Source organism: Athene cunicularia, assembly GCF_003259725.1.
Source record: "Athene cunicularia isolate RWA chromosome 7 unlocalized genomic scaffold, athCun1 chr7_part2, whole genome shotgun sequence".
In the NCBI taxonomy this organism is placed as follows: Eukaryota; Metazoa; Chordata; class Aves; order Strigiformes; family Strigidae; genus Athene; species Athene cunicularia.
Genome location: NW_020799108.1, coordinates 4,120,704 through 4,138,149, shown reverse-complemented (window position 1 = coordinate 4,138,149; position 17,446 = coordinate 4,120,704). Strand labels below are relative to the sequence as shown.

The following is a 17,446-nucleotide window of genomic DNA, read 5'->3' as shown; positions in this document are numbered from 1 at the left end:
CGGGAAACGCCATGGCCAGGTGTGGTCGGTAAATAAAGGGAGCGCAGAGGGGACGACGACAGACAGCTTGTTCCCGACAGGGAGAAGCGGGGACAAAACATCCCCGAAAGCACCTGTCCGAGAAGCAGCAGCCGGCGGGTTTCGTGCGCCGGGCAACGGCCCTCGCCCAGCTGGCAGTTCTCCTCCCCGCCCTCCGTGAGGAGAGCGAGCAGCCTCGGGGGGCACACAACGTTAATAACACCCAGGAAAAAAATTGAGAGACTTTCTCTAAGTGTCTGTGGACTTAAGAGACCAATTTCAAGCACAGCTGCTCTAAGGAATACAACAGTACCTTCAACACCACTATGAGGGAAAAGGAAGAGAAAGGTAAGGCTTAGCAATAAATACGTACATGAGGATTTACTGCATTATCCCAAAGCTTTCAGTCATTGAAATTAATTCTGCTGCAAATATGCAAGCAAGTTAATTCTTACATATCCATAACCCTCCCAAAGTTTACCTCAGCAATACCAAAAAAACCTTTAAAAGACACTTTTCAAATTAATGCCACTTGGCTTCACATTGAGAAAGCCAAGTTGAGAGAGTAACATTTAAAAGAAAAAACCAACTGGAATTTAATCAGTTTTTAAATGACTGCTTTTTAAGAAAACAAATACAATTTAGTTTAGAAGAGATTCTGGAGGCCTGCTGGGTCCAACCCCTTCTTGGGCTGCACAGGATTCTGTCCACCCCAGTCCAGAGCAGCTCCAGGGATGAAGCTCCCACAGAGAGCCCGTGTGGTGCCCCCGTCCACCCCCCTGCCACCCCATCCTAGATCCTTACTGTCACAACTCCTGTGGCAGCTAATGGTAGTCTTTCTGGTGCAGTCTGAGACTGTTTCCACTCATCCTGTCACTGTGCAGCCTGAGAAGGGCCTGACTCTTGGGTCTTTTTTGTAATCACCCCTTAGATGGTTAAAGACAGCAATGGGACTCCCCTCTTAATATTCTTCTTTTAAGGCTAAACAAACCCCATTAACTGATGAAATACACTTGCTAGTGTTCAGGAAATTACTGTACCATTTTTGGTTGCAGAAGACCAGTACAACAGCAGGAATCTGATGGAGAAAAAGCAGAGCCATTATTTACAACACTGCCACAAATAAAAAAATATTATCCCACAGTAACCTGTTCAGAGCTTGTACATTACACACAATATTAGCGTTGAAAAAAAACCTAGACTGATTTATTTTAAACAGACTAATAATGTGGAAACAGGACAAAGTAGTACAATTATTTCTAACTGGTTTATAGCAATTGTTTAATTGTTTCATATATGTAAAAACAAAAAATTGGCACTAACATCTTTGTAATTTTTTCATTACCACAAAAACACTGCATTAAAAACAATGGTATGGAAATGCACAACAGCACTTCAGTTAAGGCTTCTACAGGTATTGCATGTTCTGTAATAAAACATCTATTTCATAAACTTGCTCTAAAACTTTTGAAGTAACCAAACAAAAAATCTCAGGTAAACTCATTCTACTGTGAAACTCAATGGAATGAAAAGTGCTTTGTAACAGATAATTAGCCATCAAATTGTTTATTAAGTGTGATTTTAAATGGCAACCTCAAACCTCATTAATTTAAATATGCACACACTCAGGACCCTCTCAAAAAAGATACACTGGAAAGGCAAGCCTGGTTTGAAATATTGATCCCATTAAGTTAATTAACTTTATCCCTGCTCAACCATCTAAATAAACTATTGCGTTTCACAGTGAGAACAAATCTGGCTCTTGGCTAGCATCACTTTGACCAAGGGATACTTGGAAGGCCAATTCCTAGTAATAATGTCAGAAATCAAGCAATGATGTTACTCATGTTTTTCCTGTACTGATGTGATGCCTTAGCACAGTTTTGCCTGAGCTCCATACTTTATGGGCAAAATTTTACTTCTTACCATGCCAAGATGACAAAAATGTCAATTGGCAATGAGAACCCATTATTAATCTCATCTTCAGGAGCACAACAATTCTGTAAATCAAACACACCGCATCTGAAGAAAGCGTGGTGGCAACCTACATGGGAACACTATGTACTGCCTCATCCTCCATCTCCTGCAGCCGAATCATGACAAGAACCTCCAGTGCATCATGGAAGGGGAGTGGCACCCTGAATCTCACTATTTTAATGTAGAATGCAGTGCCAGCCATAATTTAGCTTCAGTTTTGCAAAAATACACACACAAGAGCTCTAACAATTTACAAAAACGGTAAACAGCTCCTTCCCACAACAAAGTGAGTGCCCGAGAATGCAGCCAGCAGCTGTGGAACATCTTTTAATTCTGGTAGAACTCTGCCTGCCTGCCTGCACACACACCCCACCCCCACACCCCCCCTTCCTGTTACCACACCATTTAAAAAAATGTCATGAACACTGAATTTTTGAATTACTTAAATTTGCTGGATGGACAGACCAGAACTCAAGCCTCCAACAGGGCAACAGCCCTAGTTAATCATATTCCCATCTTTGTTTTAAAGCAACTCAGGTAACAGCACAGAAAGTTGAAAGTTACTGGCTCTTTAACTGGCCCTTCAAGTCTGTTATCTGGCTACTCTTAACCTCTCTACTAGAAAGGACAGTAATTCTTCAGGGAACTTTGACGACTGCACACCCTTCACAACCACACTTAGACACACACATTAAGTAAAACAATGCAAGATCAATACATATTAAATAACATATACAAATAGATTTGTGGCTTTGGGGGAAACTCATGATAAATGGATGTCAAACTAGCTTGTCTGTGTCCACTAAGGAGATTGTTTCATCCTGCAATACATCTGTATTTATTCACATCTGCAGTGCTTTCATTTTGCCACTGTAATATTAGAGAAAAAGAATGTTGGCTATCATCATCAAAACCCACCAACTGTAACTATTACTACTACATCACTACATAGAAGGTGGGTTGCTGCAGAGGGGTTTTTTTTTGCTTTAGCAAGCATGTTTCCCCATTCCATCCTAACACAAAAAAATATATATCCTTTTGGGGGAAATCAATCTCCACAAAACAGAAGTAGGAACATTTTTAACATCTCTGAAATCCCAAGTTTCTTTAGAAAGAGAAGTGAGTAACACTATTGCTCTTGCCATACAAGATAAGGAGAAATTGTAACACTATTCCTGTGAACGGCTTTGTAATAGTTGTGTGTCTTAACTCTCAAGAAATTACAAGATGTACATATATTCCATTGGCAACCCAAAATCACACTGCTTGATTAAAAGATGTATTTAGGTATTCAATAGCTAACCAAACTGTTACAACATTAAAACTTCTGTTTCTTGTATCTACATCAACTTTAAAGATCTTTGTCAAGAGAACTAAATGAAGAAAAATAAAGTGTTCTCTTTTAAGGGATGATCAAACAAAATCCCTGTCAATCCAATGCTTTATTCTAGCAAATACTTTTTATGACAACTAAACCCAGATTATTTTATGCTTACTAACTTTGTGGTTTTTATGTTTCCTAACTGTTTTGTTAGAATCTTCTTTAGACTACTTTCTTTGTAAGATTTGTTTTAATCTCTAGACAATATTTAGCCAAATCAGGTAAACCAACTGCTATCAGCATTAGTAACAAAAGCAGGTTGTTGAAGACTGAACAGCAGTCAAAAAAACACTGAATACCTGATGTTCTGCATCCATTTAGTTTCTTTGGCTAAAGAAACTTTGGCTTTCTTTGGTAGCAATATTTACAAAATCATCTTGACTTTATGCACTAGAGATAATCTCCTTTGTAAAATGAAAAGCAAAAGTATAAAAGTTTTCAATCACATTTGGAAGTTGTAGCATACACAAAAAGATCAAAATCAAATATATACAATATAAAAATACACTTTTTCTTTATGAAAGTTATAATACATGGCCATAATATACAACATGTTGATCCATCAGTCACAACTACAATATCTGCAGATGATTGTTCCACACTATGGCTGGACTCTGGGTATGATATCTCCCTGGGGGAATTCCTCTATGTCAGTATGAAACATCAGTTCTAGAAAAGAAAAAAATTATGTTTTCTTTTAAAAGTTTCACCAGAATACAATTTCATTATTCCTGAAAAGTGCTCTTGGCATTCCCTCAAGCCTCCTGATTTTCTTCCCAAACATAGTATCAACAACTCAGCAACGGCACCACTGTCTTTATTGTTCCCCCCCCAAATTAACAGAATTAGCAATTAGTTAGCAGCTGATCATACACAGTATCATCCTGCATTCAACCTGGACACTGAAACAGAACTCTGAAGTAGCTTGAGGGATTGTTAAAGTTTTGAGAGTGTCAGACTCAAGGAGGAAGATTTCTGTTTAGAGACTCGTTCATTTATGGGTATACCTGCTCTATGTGTCACAGTGTAAGTTAGCAACACTAAAACCCGGGACAGAAAGAATTATGAATGGTACTGCTCATAGCTAGCTGTCACCACAGCAGCTCAGGCACAGGAGACAGCATAGTGTCAGCAGTGAAGAGGTCCTTGCAAAGAAATCCAGCTGGGCACGCTAAGCAGCTGATGGGGTAGCCCTTGTGGAGCTCTGTGCTGCTGAAGGTAGTTTTCTCACCCCTAGGCTCCCTTATGTACCTATACTGCATCCTCAGCATAGGGGTACTTTCTGTCCTGCTAACAGCCCGGTTAGCATATAGACCAGGCTGTGTTTGCCAGCTACTTGTCAACATGGTAAAGTTACACAATCTGTACGTGCAACAATGTGGTTTATCCACTCAAGTTTGAGATCCACATGCTTTTGCTATCTCATCCTTAGTAGACTGAACTTTCTCTACTATTTGGGGTAAGTCTTAACAGAACTTCTCCCTTGAAATTTCTGAAGCAGGATTTCTAGTCATAGTAGACACACGTAAAAATTAATAAAACTCATCAAAACCTGAGTTAAATCCTGCCACTGGTTCCTTAAGTCTTTCATTATTTAAAAAAATACAATTTAAACATCTTTTATAAATTTTACTGTCAAAGGTTGTAAAGGCTGCCACCTAGGGTTTTCTTTTTAACTCGTAGTTATTAGAAACGAGCAGAGTAACTGGGACCAGCTCCAGTACAGAAATCTGTACATTAAAATTCTAAAGTAATCTGAAGAAGTAAATTGAATCTCTTCAGCCTCCCAAACACAAATCTGTGCTTCAACTCATGATGCTCTCTGGATACCCATTGAGTTGAAACTTAACTATTTTTATGTACAGCATAACTTCAAGTCACAGGCTGTGTGCACTTGATAGGACAGCTGAGTTACAATACACCTTTTGGATCTCAGTTGGAAGAAGAAAAGGCAGAAGGCCCAGCCTCTAGCAAAGTTTCTTTTAAGAAAAGGGAACGACTTGCTTGCACCCTCCTCCAGCCTGGGCGAACACAAGCAGTCCCCATTTGAAGTCCTGTTCTGCAAGCACAAATCTGAATTTTCCAAGCTTCGATTCCCCAAACTACTGCAGTGTTCTATTGCAAATAATACAGAACTCAAAACACATTCAGCATTTGCAAAAGAACATTAATAACATTAGGGAATTTTCTAAAACACAAGCAGAATAAATACATTTCAAATAAGCAAAATACTGTTGAAGTAAAAATTCTTTTTCCCTTCAGTGAAGAAGAGACACATGCTCTCTCATGTTTCAAAATTCAGTTGCTTCAGCCAGGACAAACAAGGCTTTTCTTTGTTTTTTAAATTACTGTTTTTTCTTTATAAAATCAGGCACAAAGCACTTGCTTTGGAAAGCTGCTCAGGGATGCTTGTTCTTCCTCAGCCACAAAATTTCTGTGGACTACTCTTGAACACTGAATGCAGAGCACACCAAATAAAAGCCTGAACAAAAATTTTGCCTATTAATGTTTCCTACCTTCACTGTGGTCTAGCTCAGGTCGGTAAGACAAGAAGATCCAACTTGTCCCAACTAGAATAGACACTACCAGGTTCACCACAACCCATGGCTGAACAATTTCTTCCTCTGTACCTGGCGTCCTGGGAAAAGCACATCAACCCAGCAGTTAGGGGTTCACTGGTACAAGTTACAATAATAATTTCAACAGAGTATGATAAAAACAAGCTTGCTAAGCCAGATGTGAAAACAGAACTACTTGGACCATCCTGATGGTCTTGCATTGCAAAAGGCCTGGTGAAGAAAGCAACTACCAAAGACAATGACTCAGCTAAGAAACCCCATTATCTCATAGAGAATGTCCACTTGTAAATTTCAACAGCAAATTCCTTTTCTTGGCCAAGAGACAAAATAAAAATCAAAATGCATGGTTACATTTTGCTGTGGTGAAAGACACCACACAATGTCATCAAGTTGATCTTATTTCTAAGCATTTCCTCATGAGGCTGCAAGGCAAGTGAACAGCAAGCCTGGAAGCCAGTGCAAGGACTTGTATACAGATGCTGTGGGGTGGATGAGACAGGGCTTTAAGAGGTTATTATTATTATCTCTTACTGTCATAATAGCAGCAGATTGTGGTTTTGTCAGTAGAATCTAGGCTTTTTAATAAACTACAAACATTCACAGAAGCCCTAAAAAAAAATATCTAACTTCACAAACCAGCAAATATTAATGTAAATGCTTTTGTTCTATTTTAAAAACTCATGCTACCAGAGTTTGTCTATTAAATACCTACTTCATAAAGTAACCATTGTACATGGGATTGCCTAGCACGAAACAATGCTGGTATTTAATGCCAGCTGTGTCTGCTAAGCCTTTGCATCCTGTGGCAGACATACCACTTTACTATATTACCATGACATTAATTTCTTGGACAGATAAGATTTATCTCCTTCAAAACCAGGGTGGACTCTCTACAGAATGTCCTGTCCTTGAACACAAGGGTGTTGTAGGGTCCCATTTCTTCAGCAAAAGAGATTCTCAATGTTCCTGACATGATATTTTCAGCATCATTCCAACAGGGTCTTGATTGAGGTATAATGGATTTGCAATCAACATGATTGAATCCATCCTTGAGTTCTCATTTTTCAGTGAAATTATCAAAGATTCAAGACAAGCTCAGACAAAGGAAATCCTTCATTAATACTTTCTTATGTATGTTGTATAATCTTTTCAATCCACCAGTTTGACTAAGGTTCCTAAGTGAGCTATGTTACAATTTACAGAAGTGATTTAATTTCGTACCAGATGCTGCCATTTTCCGAAGGTGGTGTGTAGAGGTTAATTCTGTCACATGTCATCTGCTGGCTTAAGGATAAGATAAGCGCAGAGAAGTACACTGGAAGAAATGGAATTAGTAGTGTCAGATACAAACCCCCAAAATGCTGCCTCATCACGACATGATAACTACCATTGCATTTTCTTTCCTTTCATTCCACTGCCTTGAGTGATAGTCTGCTTTAATTCAGTCTCTCTTTTTCAACATTCCCCTGACTCATCACAATCTGGATTCTCCACTTTTGTAATCCATCAGCTACATCAAAGGTGGCATGCTGTGATTCTGGTTTTTGCTAGGTCTGTGTTCTGTATTCAGAAGTGGGGAAGGAACTATCTCACTAACAGCCCGCACTAATGCTACTATTGCAAATGCTTTAAAAAATAAGTAGCAAAGTGTTCGTAGCCTTTGAATGCTATTTTCAACTACCGTGCAAGTCATTTATTCTAAAGCAGAAAATAACCAGGGAGGAAGGTTTCACTGGAAACAGTATGTAGGATTTTTCCATATACGGTCTTTTCTGGACAACTTCCTATCCACTTAAAAATACTTACAGAAAGAGGCTACTGCTGCTGGGTCTAGGGTAAGAAAGCCCCTCAGTGCAACTGATGCTTTTGCCAGATCAATCCTGATAAAAACAAGAGTCATTAAGACAGTCCAGTATGATAATATTATTGTTCCTCTAACAGTATTTTACTGTTCTTTTACTTTTTGCAAGATACCTTTTTCTGCCTCTGTTACAGTGACTTAATACACGACTATATCCCACACACATAGCAATGGTCCTCATTATGCCAAATCCAAGAAAGATTGAAACTAAGCAGAATGTTCCATCAGGTCTGTAGCTTTAACACTGCAGTCCTTTCTGGAGCAGGGAGAAAGTGGAGAGATCTGTCCCCTCCCTAATACCATTCATTTCAGTGCCCACACCACCAACCATCTTACGCTAAAATAACTCAGGTGTCCTCCCTGTCACCATCCCATGGAAAAAAAGGATTTCTTCCATAGCAGCAACTCCTCCTTTGGCTTATCATGCTGCCATGGAAACTGTCTGTAACTAAACGCAACAGCTATAACATCTATGAATCTACTCTGTGGTCTTTTTTGCTCCTCTTTCTGTTCATTCCCACTTTTAAGCTTTAACACAGAAACCGCAGCTAAACCAGGAACACTCTTTATGCTGCTACACTGCAAACCTGACTGGAGAATGGGTTCACATGAAAAGTAACCTGATAGAAACATTAGTTGTTCTCCACCCCTCTCTTAAAAAATCCAGGTCAGCTCTTCCATCTGGTTTACCTCATGATCACACAAACAGCCCCAGCACATTGAAGCAAGGCTGCAGGCAGTGAGCAGAAATGAGTAACAAAGGTCTGAATGCACAAGCACGCCCTTCATCTGCACAACCAGCCATGTGTAAAATCATTCTTTATGTATATCACATTAAATCATCAACATGTGCCATGGGAAGGAGAAAGGAACATATTGTACACAAATTACATACACCTTTCAAATACAAACATATTTTACCTGTCAAAAGCTGAGACTGTACTGATAGACAGCAACAAATAGAACAAACTTTGAGCTGGGTATGCTAGTGTCTTATACTGCTCGAGCAGGTTAGAAACTGTGGAAAGCTGATTTCCTGCCAAAATGTAGATAACAATGATGTTCCATACAGCATACCCAGCAAGGAACCCATGGGTAAAGAGTCCAATCACCCTGAATGGAAAAAAGAACATTAGACAAGTTTAGCATCTTGAACTGGTGAAGAACTACAAACAGAAAAGGCCTATGAATCCATCTGTTCAACCCTGCTCCATGACAGGATGCCAGCCTTTCAGATTGTTTCTGAGTGCTTTTTTTCTGATCTAGTTTCAAAAATTCCAAGCAAGAGGACTTCTGCTTCCTCCCTTGACAGACTGCATCAGAACCTGAGCATTTAACAAAGAGAACCAAGATGTTTTGCCTGATTGTATCTCCACTTCATTACTGCTACAGGAATCGATTACTTTCACTTGCTGCCTGTAGCTTCCCAAGACCACTACCCCTTGCACTCAGCCAATGCTTTTAAACTTGTTCCCAGGTCAGTCTTTTAATTATCTTCCTTGCTAAGAAAAAGCTGAGAAGGAAGAGCAGGCTTCCAGATAAAATACACCAGAGAAGAAAATGGCTGTCATCTTCCCATTCTGTATCACAGCACAACCACAACATTTTTTGCTATTGTATGCAAGCTTATGCTGCAGTCCAATTTCACTCCTCCCTCTTTTTCATCAACAATTTTTCTTTGAGAACTATCTAAATTCAGGTATTTCTATTCTAGTCCTACAGCTGATGGGCAAATCTCATTCTGTAACACATTTCTTCTGTAGGTATCTAATATTTTTGTTACTAGATCAATCTCTTGCTATTCAGATTTTGTCTGAATCTTTGCAATATGACTTCCTTAGTTATCCTTTTTATAAGTTACACTTCACATGTGAGGTATAGACTAGAAAAAGATATTCTCGACAACAAATACCCAAAGCTAAAGGACTGAGAAACTTCATACCTGTTGCATCCCGAACCACCATTTATTAGGAATATCAAAAATAAAGATACATCATAATGATAGAGAAAAGGTGCTAACTTTCAGGAAGAAATAAAAAAAAACCCATCCCAACCTTGATTTTTGCTTATTTATATCAAAGCATTTATCTTTCACCTGAAACTTCGGTGCACTGAGAGGGCGACATCCCTGGTAGTCCATGAAGCCTTCACGTCCAAAAGTACATTGATATTTTCAGTGGTTTTAATCAATTCTGCACGATCAGCTGCCTGAAAACGCCCTGAAAGAATGAGGAAATTCTTTTACACCGTCCTGTTATCTTCCACCATCACTTCTACATTCATATTTCTCAGTATTAAGAAGGTGTAAGTGTCAGAAGTTTCATCAGAAAGTTTATTCTCCCCACTTCCCGCCCTTTGTCATCCTATATACATACCAACATGACTCTGTCAGTGTGATGCATCCTGGTGGGTCAGGCTAGGGATTTAAGAATGCACAAAGCACTTTGCGTAATTACTCAGTGTTCCCTGGTACCAAGAAAAAACTCAAACCAAAAAAACTTCCACCTGAAAGACTTTTTGCGGTATAGTAAATGATAATTTCTTCTCAAAGTACTGTGACAGTATTAGGTCAAATAAGCTCATCTAGGTACTACCAAACAGCCTTTTTCACCCACAACATGGAATTAAAAAAATCAACCATACATGCCAGCACAGCAACACTAACATTCACTGTTGAAAAATTATCATGTATATTTATTTCCAATTGATTTTTGTTCTGGAAAACTTTTTAAAAAATTCTTCCCAATACTGCAATATTTAGATTTTAAATACAATAATGCTTCCTCTACTTGCAAGAATGTCCTTAAATCACTTAAATCACAAGAGGTACTTACGATTTTTTTCAACAAAAACTTTGCTAACAGGCTGGCTAATTCCAGTGGGAGCAGCAAACACAGGCTGCTGATCTGGGCTTTTTCTGTGCTCATCTTCAATGATGTCTTCCTCCTCCACTTCCAGCTCATTGGAACAGTGCATTTCAGCTGGCCGAGGTTTCCTATCAGCATGGAACATACAACGGGGCAGAGACAGAACAGGAAGTAAAATGTAAAACCTGAAGGCTCCTATGACTGTTTAACATGTCTAACTTGACTGGTAAGAACTGAGCAGGCTACTGGCCTATATAGTATTACCCCAGTTTATAATTTTAAGGACTGAAGTTCTCACAAAATTAGTTAACTAAAACCGTAAATCCAATCCTTGACTGGGTTTTTTTTTCCTCTCTCAATTCCTTCCTGTGTCAAAACAGTGAAGTGGGAAGAAATACATATTAAGAATTTAAAAAATATATACAAACTAATACAAGGCCAATAAAGTGGATCTTGGTAGAAAGGTCACTAAAATGATTTAAATGATTTTTCTTGGAGAAAAGCCAAGTAAAAAGAATGAGAAAGCAACTGTTTCTCCCAAAACTAATAAGAAGATAGTATGAATGAAAGGAAGCAGTTACACATTCTAATTTTTTCATGTATGTGACTGAAATACTAGGCTCATGTAAACTGTAATGCATCTGGGTATGCATAACAAACAAATGAAGAATATTAGCTCTTAACCCTGGAAACAACTGCATACATACTATTTATTGCACAGGCTGAATGGTATCACGGGCTTCAAGATTTTACATTTTTCTAATATGACAATGTAAAATACCACTCAGCCACATTCACTATCACAGTTATTTCAAATTACGAGCTATACTAGTTTTGTCTCACTTGGTTCTTTTCCTCTGTTTGCGGATTACTGTTTCTTCAGTTTCGGGGACATCCATGCCATTTCCATTCTGAAATAGGGATGTAACATTTTGCTGGGTAAAAGAGGTCTCAGATTCTAAAGATTTAAAATAAACCACATGAAAGTTTCACATCTTTCATAAAAATGGAAATACATTCACTTCAATACATAAATAGTTATTATTTAAACACAGTGGCAAAAAAGCATTGATCTTCTGAGCTTTGAACAATATAAAAGATTTATTTTATCACTTCCAAAACTGTATTGCCATTATTTGCATAAGAGTTTGTACCCTGTGGAACATGAAATCAGAAATTGAAACTCCGAGCTACCATTCACTCAGAGAATACTTTCAGCTGTTTTAAATACAAAAGTACATGAAATGTTTTAAGCCAAAATACAAACTGAGCAGTCATATTTCTGCATTACCAAGGTTTATTAAGTGCTCTTTCCAATCTACAATTATTTCACGTACCTGTCGGTACTTTCTTCTTCTTGCGTTTCCTCTGAGGAGGGACATCATGAGGTTCAGGAGTTAGGGGCTCACTGCTTTCAGACTGCCGACGAACTGCTGCTTGGACGATGCCATCTGAAAACCAGATGAAAAGATCCAGCAACCTTAATTCAGAGCTGCTGAGAAACATGCAACAAATGTTACCTTTTGCTACATTGTGCGAAACATCTGTATTTGCCCAGCTTACAGCTGAGGTGAAAATGTATTGGCTAGAAAATGTAAGAGTTGGGAAACTAATGTGCTAAGTAAGAATATACAAGGTGATAACCAACAACCCTCCTTTCACTCCGACAGTTTCATGCCCAGGAGGAAACGTAAGTATGGTATAAGTAGCACAATTTCCATTTGGACATACAACAGAGGACTGATTGAAAGAAATCTACCACAGGAGAAAACTATATCTCTGTATTTTTCCTTTGTACATGCAAATATTATAATCCAAGGGACAAGAAAAAATTAACAGTTTGTTACAAGCTGATTCACACAGATATGTGCAAAAGCAAAACAGTGTCATATCAAAGGGAAATTTAAACGATAAACCACAAGAGTAAAGGAGGAGCAGAAAAAAAACAAAACTGAAGAATGTTTATTCCAGTCTGAGCGATAAATTACTGCACTTTGGAGGAACTACATTTCCATGAGAGGTTAACATCAAATATTCTAGCAGCAGCATCAATATCAATTTGCATGATCAGAAGTAGAGACAGTTACTTCTCCATTTCACGTCACGTCTTCTTTTTATAGCTCTTTCAAGTACTGCAGATTTTCTAACAACAACTAAATCTATCTTTGTTTTGACTTCAAGCACAGGTTTTCTCACTTTTCATAAAGCTTTGCTGTGCTAAAATGAAAAAATAACCAGTAAACTAATGGCCAAAGCCAAGGCATAGTTTGCACCATCATTCAGCTCACTGAAAACAACAGTAAACAAAACTCCATTCTTGGGAAACCCTGCTAGCAACAGCTCTACTTGTTGCATTTAAAGGTCTCTCAGTGAGGCCTCAATTGTAGACTCTTTTAAGCAAACAAAGGAGATTTACTCATCAAACCATCATATGGGCCCAAGTCAGCTAGTTTACAGAAATCCAGTAGATTCTATCAACACATTCTGCTTTATCAAATCAAACTTGTAATCTTGCTTAAAATGGTATGTTTTTTCTGCAGCTCTGCTTTTTGTAAAAATAAAAAGCTCTGGTGGTAGTCATCTTTTAGGCTCTTAACTCTTTGATGATAATGGAATGATTCACTTGGGACTTTATTTGACCAAAGACCGACATTTAGCCAGCTTGTTAAATGAGTTTTATCTTAGCTCATTCAAAAATTCAAACAACACATTCAACATAACAAGCACCTTACAGCTAGAAATGACTGTTTAATGAAGGATCCAAAAATTTTAGAAAGGAAAAAATAGCAGGAATAAAGGATCTTTTTCAATTCAGTATCAAGACATGCTGTGCCAGGAACAGATCTAGGGAGAAAGAGCAGAGGATGGAACTAGTTACTTCAGTTAGTATTACAGATTTGTTCTTAAATGACACCAATTTGGGGAAAAAGATTGTAGTTGTAAATTAGCTGAGAACACTACCCAAAAATAGAGTACAAGACTGAAAACCGTGTATTTGTCAGGAGCTTGGCTACAGCACAGGTCTCACCGAGGACTACAAACACAGTTTTCAGTCTTGGCAGGACCTTACCTAATGGAGTCTTTCCTTTGGGTTTCCTTTTTTTGGGACGATTGAGTGGAATTTCATCTGCAGAACATAAAACAGAAGTATAGGTGCACAGCATGGAGAAACCTTCGCTTCCTTCTTTGTAACAGTTATTCTACTGCTATGTAAGAAAGGGATTCCTTTTTACAAGTAAAGACATCCTTCACCTTTTACAGATAAGATAACAATTCACCAGTTCACACAAGCAGGAGTACAGAAGATGGCAAGAAAACAGGGTAAGAAATCTGTCTTAAGTGCAGCAGAGGCTAAATATGCATATGTACATGTGTTAAATGAAAAACTGGAATACTCTGATCATGCTCTGAAGAATAAACTTCTTATTTAGAGGATAGGGACAACATTTCGGTTACCTTCATTCAGTATGGAAATAGCAAACAGTAAAGGAAACAAAAACAACAGACAGTCCTAGCAATGGCAGTGCAGGTATCCATGCAGTTTAAATAATCAGCCTGTGTTTAGGTAAAGTATAAGACTGTCTTGAAAGAGAGAATGAAGTGACACCAAAAGCAATTACCAATGTTTATAATTCTCTTCAAATGCCAGAATAACTCACCTTGGTTTCCACTTCACGTTTAAGGAGAAAAATGTTGAAAAGCAGTGTAAAAGGAACAAAGAGGAGAAGAAAGTTAATTTTGAATCAATTACAATTTACAACAGTGAAATTCACACTGCTGCTTCTGTGATTCATTTCCTTATCCTCACTCTTAGTTCTCTTTATGCGCAGTTGTGTACAACAGGGTTAAGGGTACGAAACAATCATAAAGGCTCAACTCTTTGTTGGAGACTATGCAGTTTCTTGATTGGCTAGCTGTGGATCAGATTTAAAGCTTTAATCACCTGGCTAATTAAAACTTGTCTTACTACCTGATATGTAACAAACCAACAACAGTTATGAAACATCTGAGCACATGCATTACTAAAAAGTCATTACCTTTATACATAATCAATCATTGATATCACATTTGCTTTTAGATACTTTGAAGAACTCTAAAGTACCATGTCATAAAAGCTACCTAATTGTCTTCCCTTCCACACTGAAAAAAAGCCCAAATTTTTCTCTACACTATGTCGAACTAGTAGACACCTATAACCGTACTCAAGAATATCTAGTCTAATTTCAGAAATTCCTGTTCTGAAAGATTTGTGATTCGAATAAACTAAAGAACATGAAACAAAACAAAGAGAGAGGGAAGAAGAGATTGAAAAGAAGGACATCGATAAAACTAACATAAATGTCTGAAAATTTTTAAAGGGTTTATCTCTCAAAGTATTAAAAGAGAGGTAATTTAGTAAAATTTCTTGGCCCCTGTAAAACTTTAGAATGCTTTGTATTCCTTGTAAGGAGTTCTGGCACAACAAATTAGCAAGAAAAGCCATTATTTTTAAAGCTGTTCAATCTACTCAGATGTTTATTAAACTTATTTCTCCTAATTTCATTACTTTTAAAAACACTACAGTACAGATCCATGCTCAATTCCACAGAATGAACTGATTTTACCTTGGCACTGGAGGGAGGGGACGAGGTGGGCACTGAAAGACAAAGAGAAAGATAAAAGTCAATTTCTGTCTGTGAAACCACCTCTCAGAAAACAGCTGTTTCCAGATACAGTCAGAACACACTAAGTAGGTTTTGCTCCATATGCCTCTTAAATAGCTAGACTCCTGATGGAGATGTTATATAAAAGTAGTACGTAAAAGATGCAGGAATAATATGCTTTTACCAGAGTTCTGATGGGCACTGCACTAGAGACGTGTACCTAACAGCTGTGTGTGAGGTGCAGCTTGCATTTTAACTTGACTTGAATAATTTTCACTTTTCATGTAATGTACTGCTTTCACTGCAAAGTTTACAGTCATTCTATTTAAGTACAAAATACTGCAATAATGTATGCATTCAATATTACTTGCACAGTATACAGTGCAAGCTAAGTGTTTTCTATTAATGAAGTTGTAAATTCAGAACAATAGTAAAAGCAATAAAAGGAAATATGCTTATTCATGAAAAATACTTTAAAATATGATAAGACATTTAATTTTCATACAGTTTTGAAAATATTTACCAGCAGGTCAAACACAGCTAAAATCAGAAAGTAAGTATCTCTCTCCTGTTAACAATCTGAAACCAAGCTCTTGCCATTTTATTTACAAAAAAGGCAGTTAACTTTCAGATTTTCTATTATGTAATTATACTGAAAGAGTATACACAAATATTTCCCATGGTCCAACAATTCAGTTGATATCAGAAATAAAAAAGGCTGTAAGACTGGTAAGACTCAAGGATCCACAAACTTACCACTTGTTTCTTTCCCATATCATTTGAAGGTGTTCCCTGAAAGAGGCACAGTGAACTGGTCTATACTCCCTCACGCTGCTCATGCTGAACCTCAGATAATTCTGAACTAAAAATAAGCTTCTAGCAGCCAGGATTAGCTGGATGTGAACCTTCCTGCCCTGGGTTAGGGCCCAGTGCTACTCCCATTTGAAACAATGGCAATTTGTTCCGTGGCTGCAAATGTCACTTGCACTGAAAAACCAGTACCTCCACATGCTGGTACAGATGCCTATGAGCAACTTTTTCTTAGGTTTGTTTACCCAAAATAAATGAGACGCCATGTGCAAGTAAAGGTTTGCAGGATTAGGCCTCAAATCTCTCACTTGGATTTTGGCCATGTTGAAGACTGACAGCAAGTGCCATTTACATAGGTAGAGAACAGCACACCCTGAGCAGCATCTGGCAAACTGGGCAGGACTGGTCGCACCATACAGGTGCGCCATAAGGGAGAAAAAATATTGGTAGAGGTCAGAGCTCTTATTGTTTCCTACATTTGTGGCAGTATTTATTAAATGTTTAGGATAGTTGATGTTTTAGTAACTAACCCCCCCCATAAAACTATAACCCCCAAACTGTTATGCAGCCTTCACTGCCAGTGCATCTGTGTTCTGTACCACCTATTTTGTTACCTTCTACAGAACAACTGAAAAGTGAGTTAATTTCTGTATTGTTTATTCCTTGCAAAGGAAATCACAAAGCAGACAGCAGTGAACACTCATCTATTCCACCTGTGTGAAAGCCTCAACTCTTGCGGCACAAATACCAGTTTTACTATTTGTTTCCAGTTTCTCAGCGTCTGAAGGAACTCGCTCCAGGCTCCATAGAAAGCAGGAGTTTGGGCAGAGGTTTCCAGGGATGTTTTGTTACTGACCAATGAGCTACGGAGCACCAATGTAGCCACAGTGCCCCTGAAGCCAAGAGACTCCCACAAACCAGGCAGCTGCCGCCTCAGAGAAACGCGGTGTTGGCGCAGATGAGGCGGGCCCCGGCACAGCGGGACACGCCCAGAAACTCTTTAACTCGGGGAAAAAACAAACTACCCAACCCGCTGAGTATCCATGCAGGGATGCAGAACAGAATGTCTTCACTTGTAAGCAGAGCGCGGTGAGCTGAGCTGCCACCACCGGGCCTCGAAGGTGGCACCGAGACGGCAGTTACGCACCAACTCCATGGTTTAAACACTTAACTAGTCTTTACCGATTTAAAGCTTCGCATGCATATTTTTTTGGAGATACACACGTACGGATAACAATGTGCAAACACTGAGAGAATCCTTGCTTGCGCCCCCTGCAAAGGAAGAGCAGAACCGCGCGCCCCTGCGCCTC

The 17,446-nt window shown here is 38.5% G+C and overlaps 1 protein-coding gene across 3 annotated transcripts; it reads right to left on the bottom strand.

Annotated features, from left to right (window-relative positions):
• Positions 1-3,508: 3,508 nt before the first annotated feature.
• On the bottom strand, positions 3,509-17,174 carry TMEM237 (transmembrane protein 237). Of its 3 annotated transcripts, XM_026853264.1 has the most exons (13): positions 16,083-17,169; positions 15,288-15,319; positions 14,343-14,353; positions 13,754-13,810; positions 12,021-12,134; positions 11,527-11,641; positions 10,651-10,811; positions 9,912-10,035; positions 8,738-8,929; positions 7,762-7,835; positions 7,177-7,270; positions 5,893-6,014; positions 3,509-4,045 (listed from the first exon to the last, which is right to left on the bottom strand). In XM_026853264.1, exons 1-13 carry the CDS (start codon positions 16,098-16,100, stop codon positions 3,978-3,980), a joined length of 1,182 nt encoding a protein of 393 aa, XP_026709065.1. In that variant the 5' UTR covers positions 16,101-17,169; the 3' UTR covers positions 3,509-3,977. The 3 variants fall into 3 exon arrangements, with proteins under 3 accessions (XP_026709065.1, XP_026709066.1, XP_026709067.1); XM_026853265.1 differs by lacking the exon at positions 5,893-6,014 and having other exon boundaries at positions 16,083-17,174; XM_026853266.1 differs by lacking the exons at positions 14,343-14,353; positions 15,288-15,319; positions 16,083-17,169 and having other exon boundaries at positions 11,527-11,594.
• Positions 17,175-17,446: the final 272 nt, after the last annotated feature.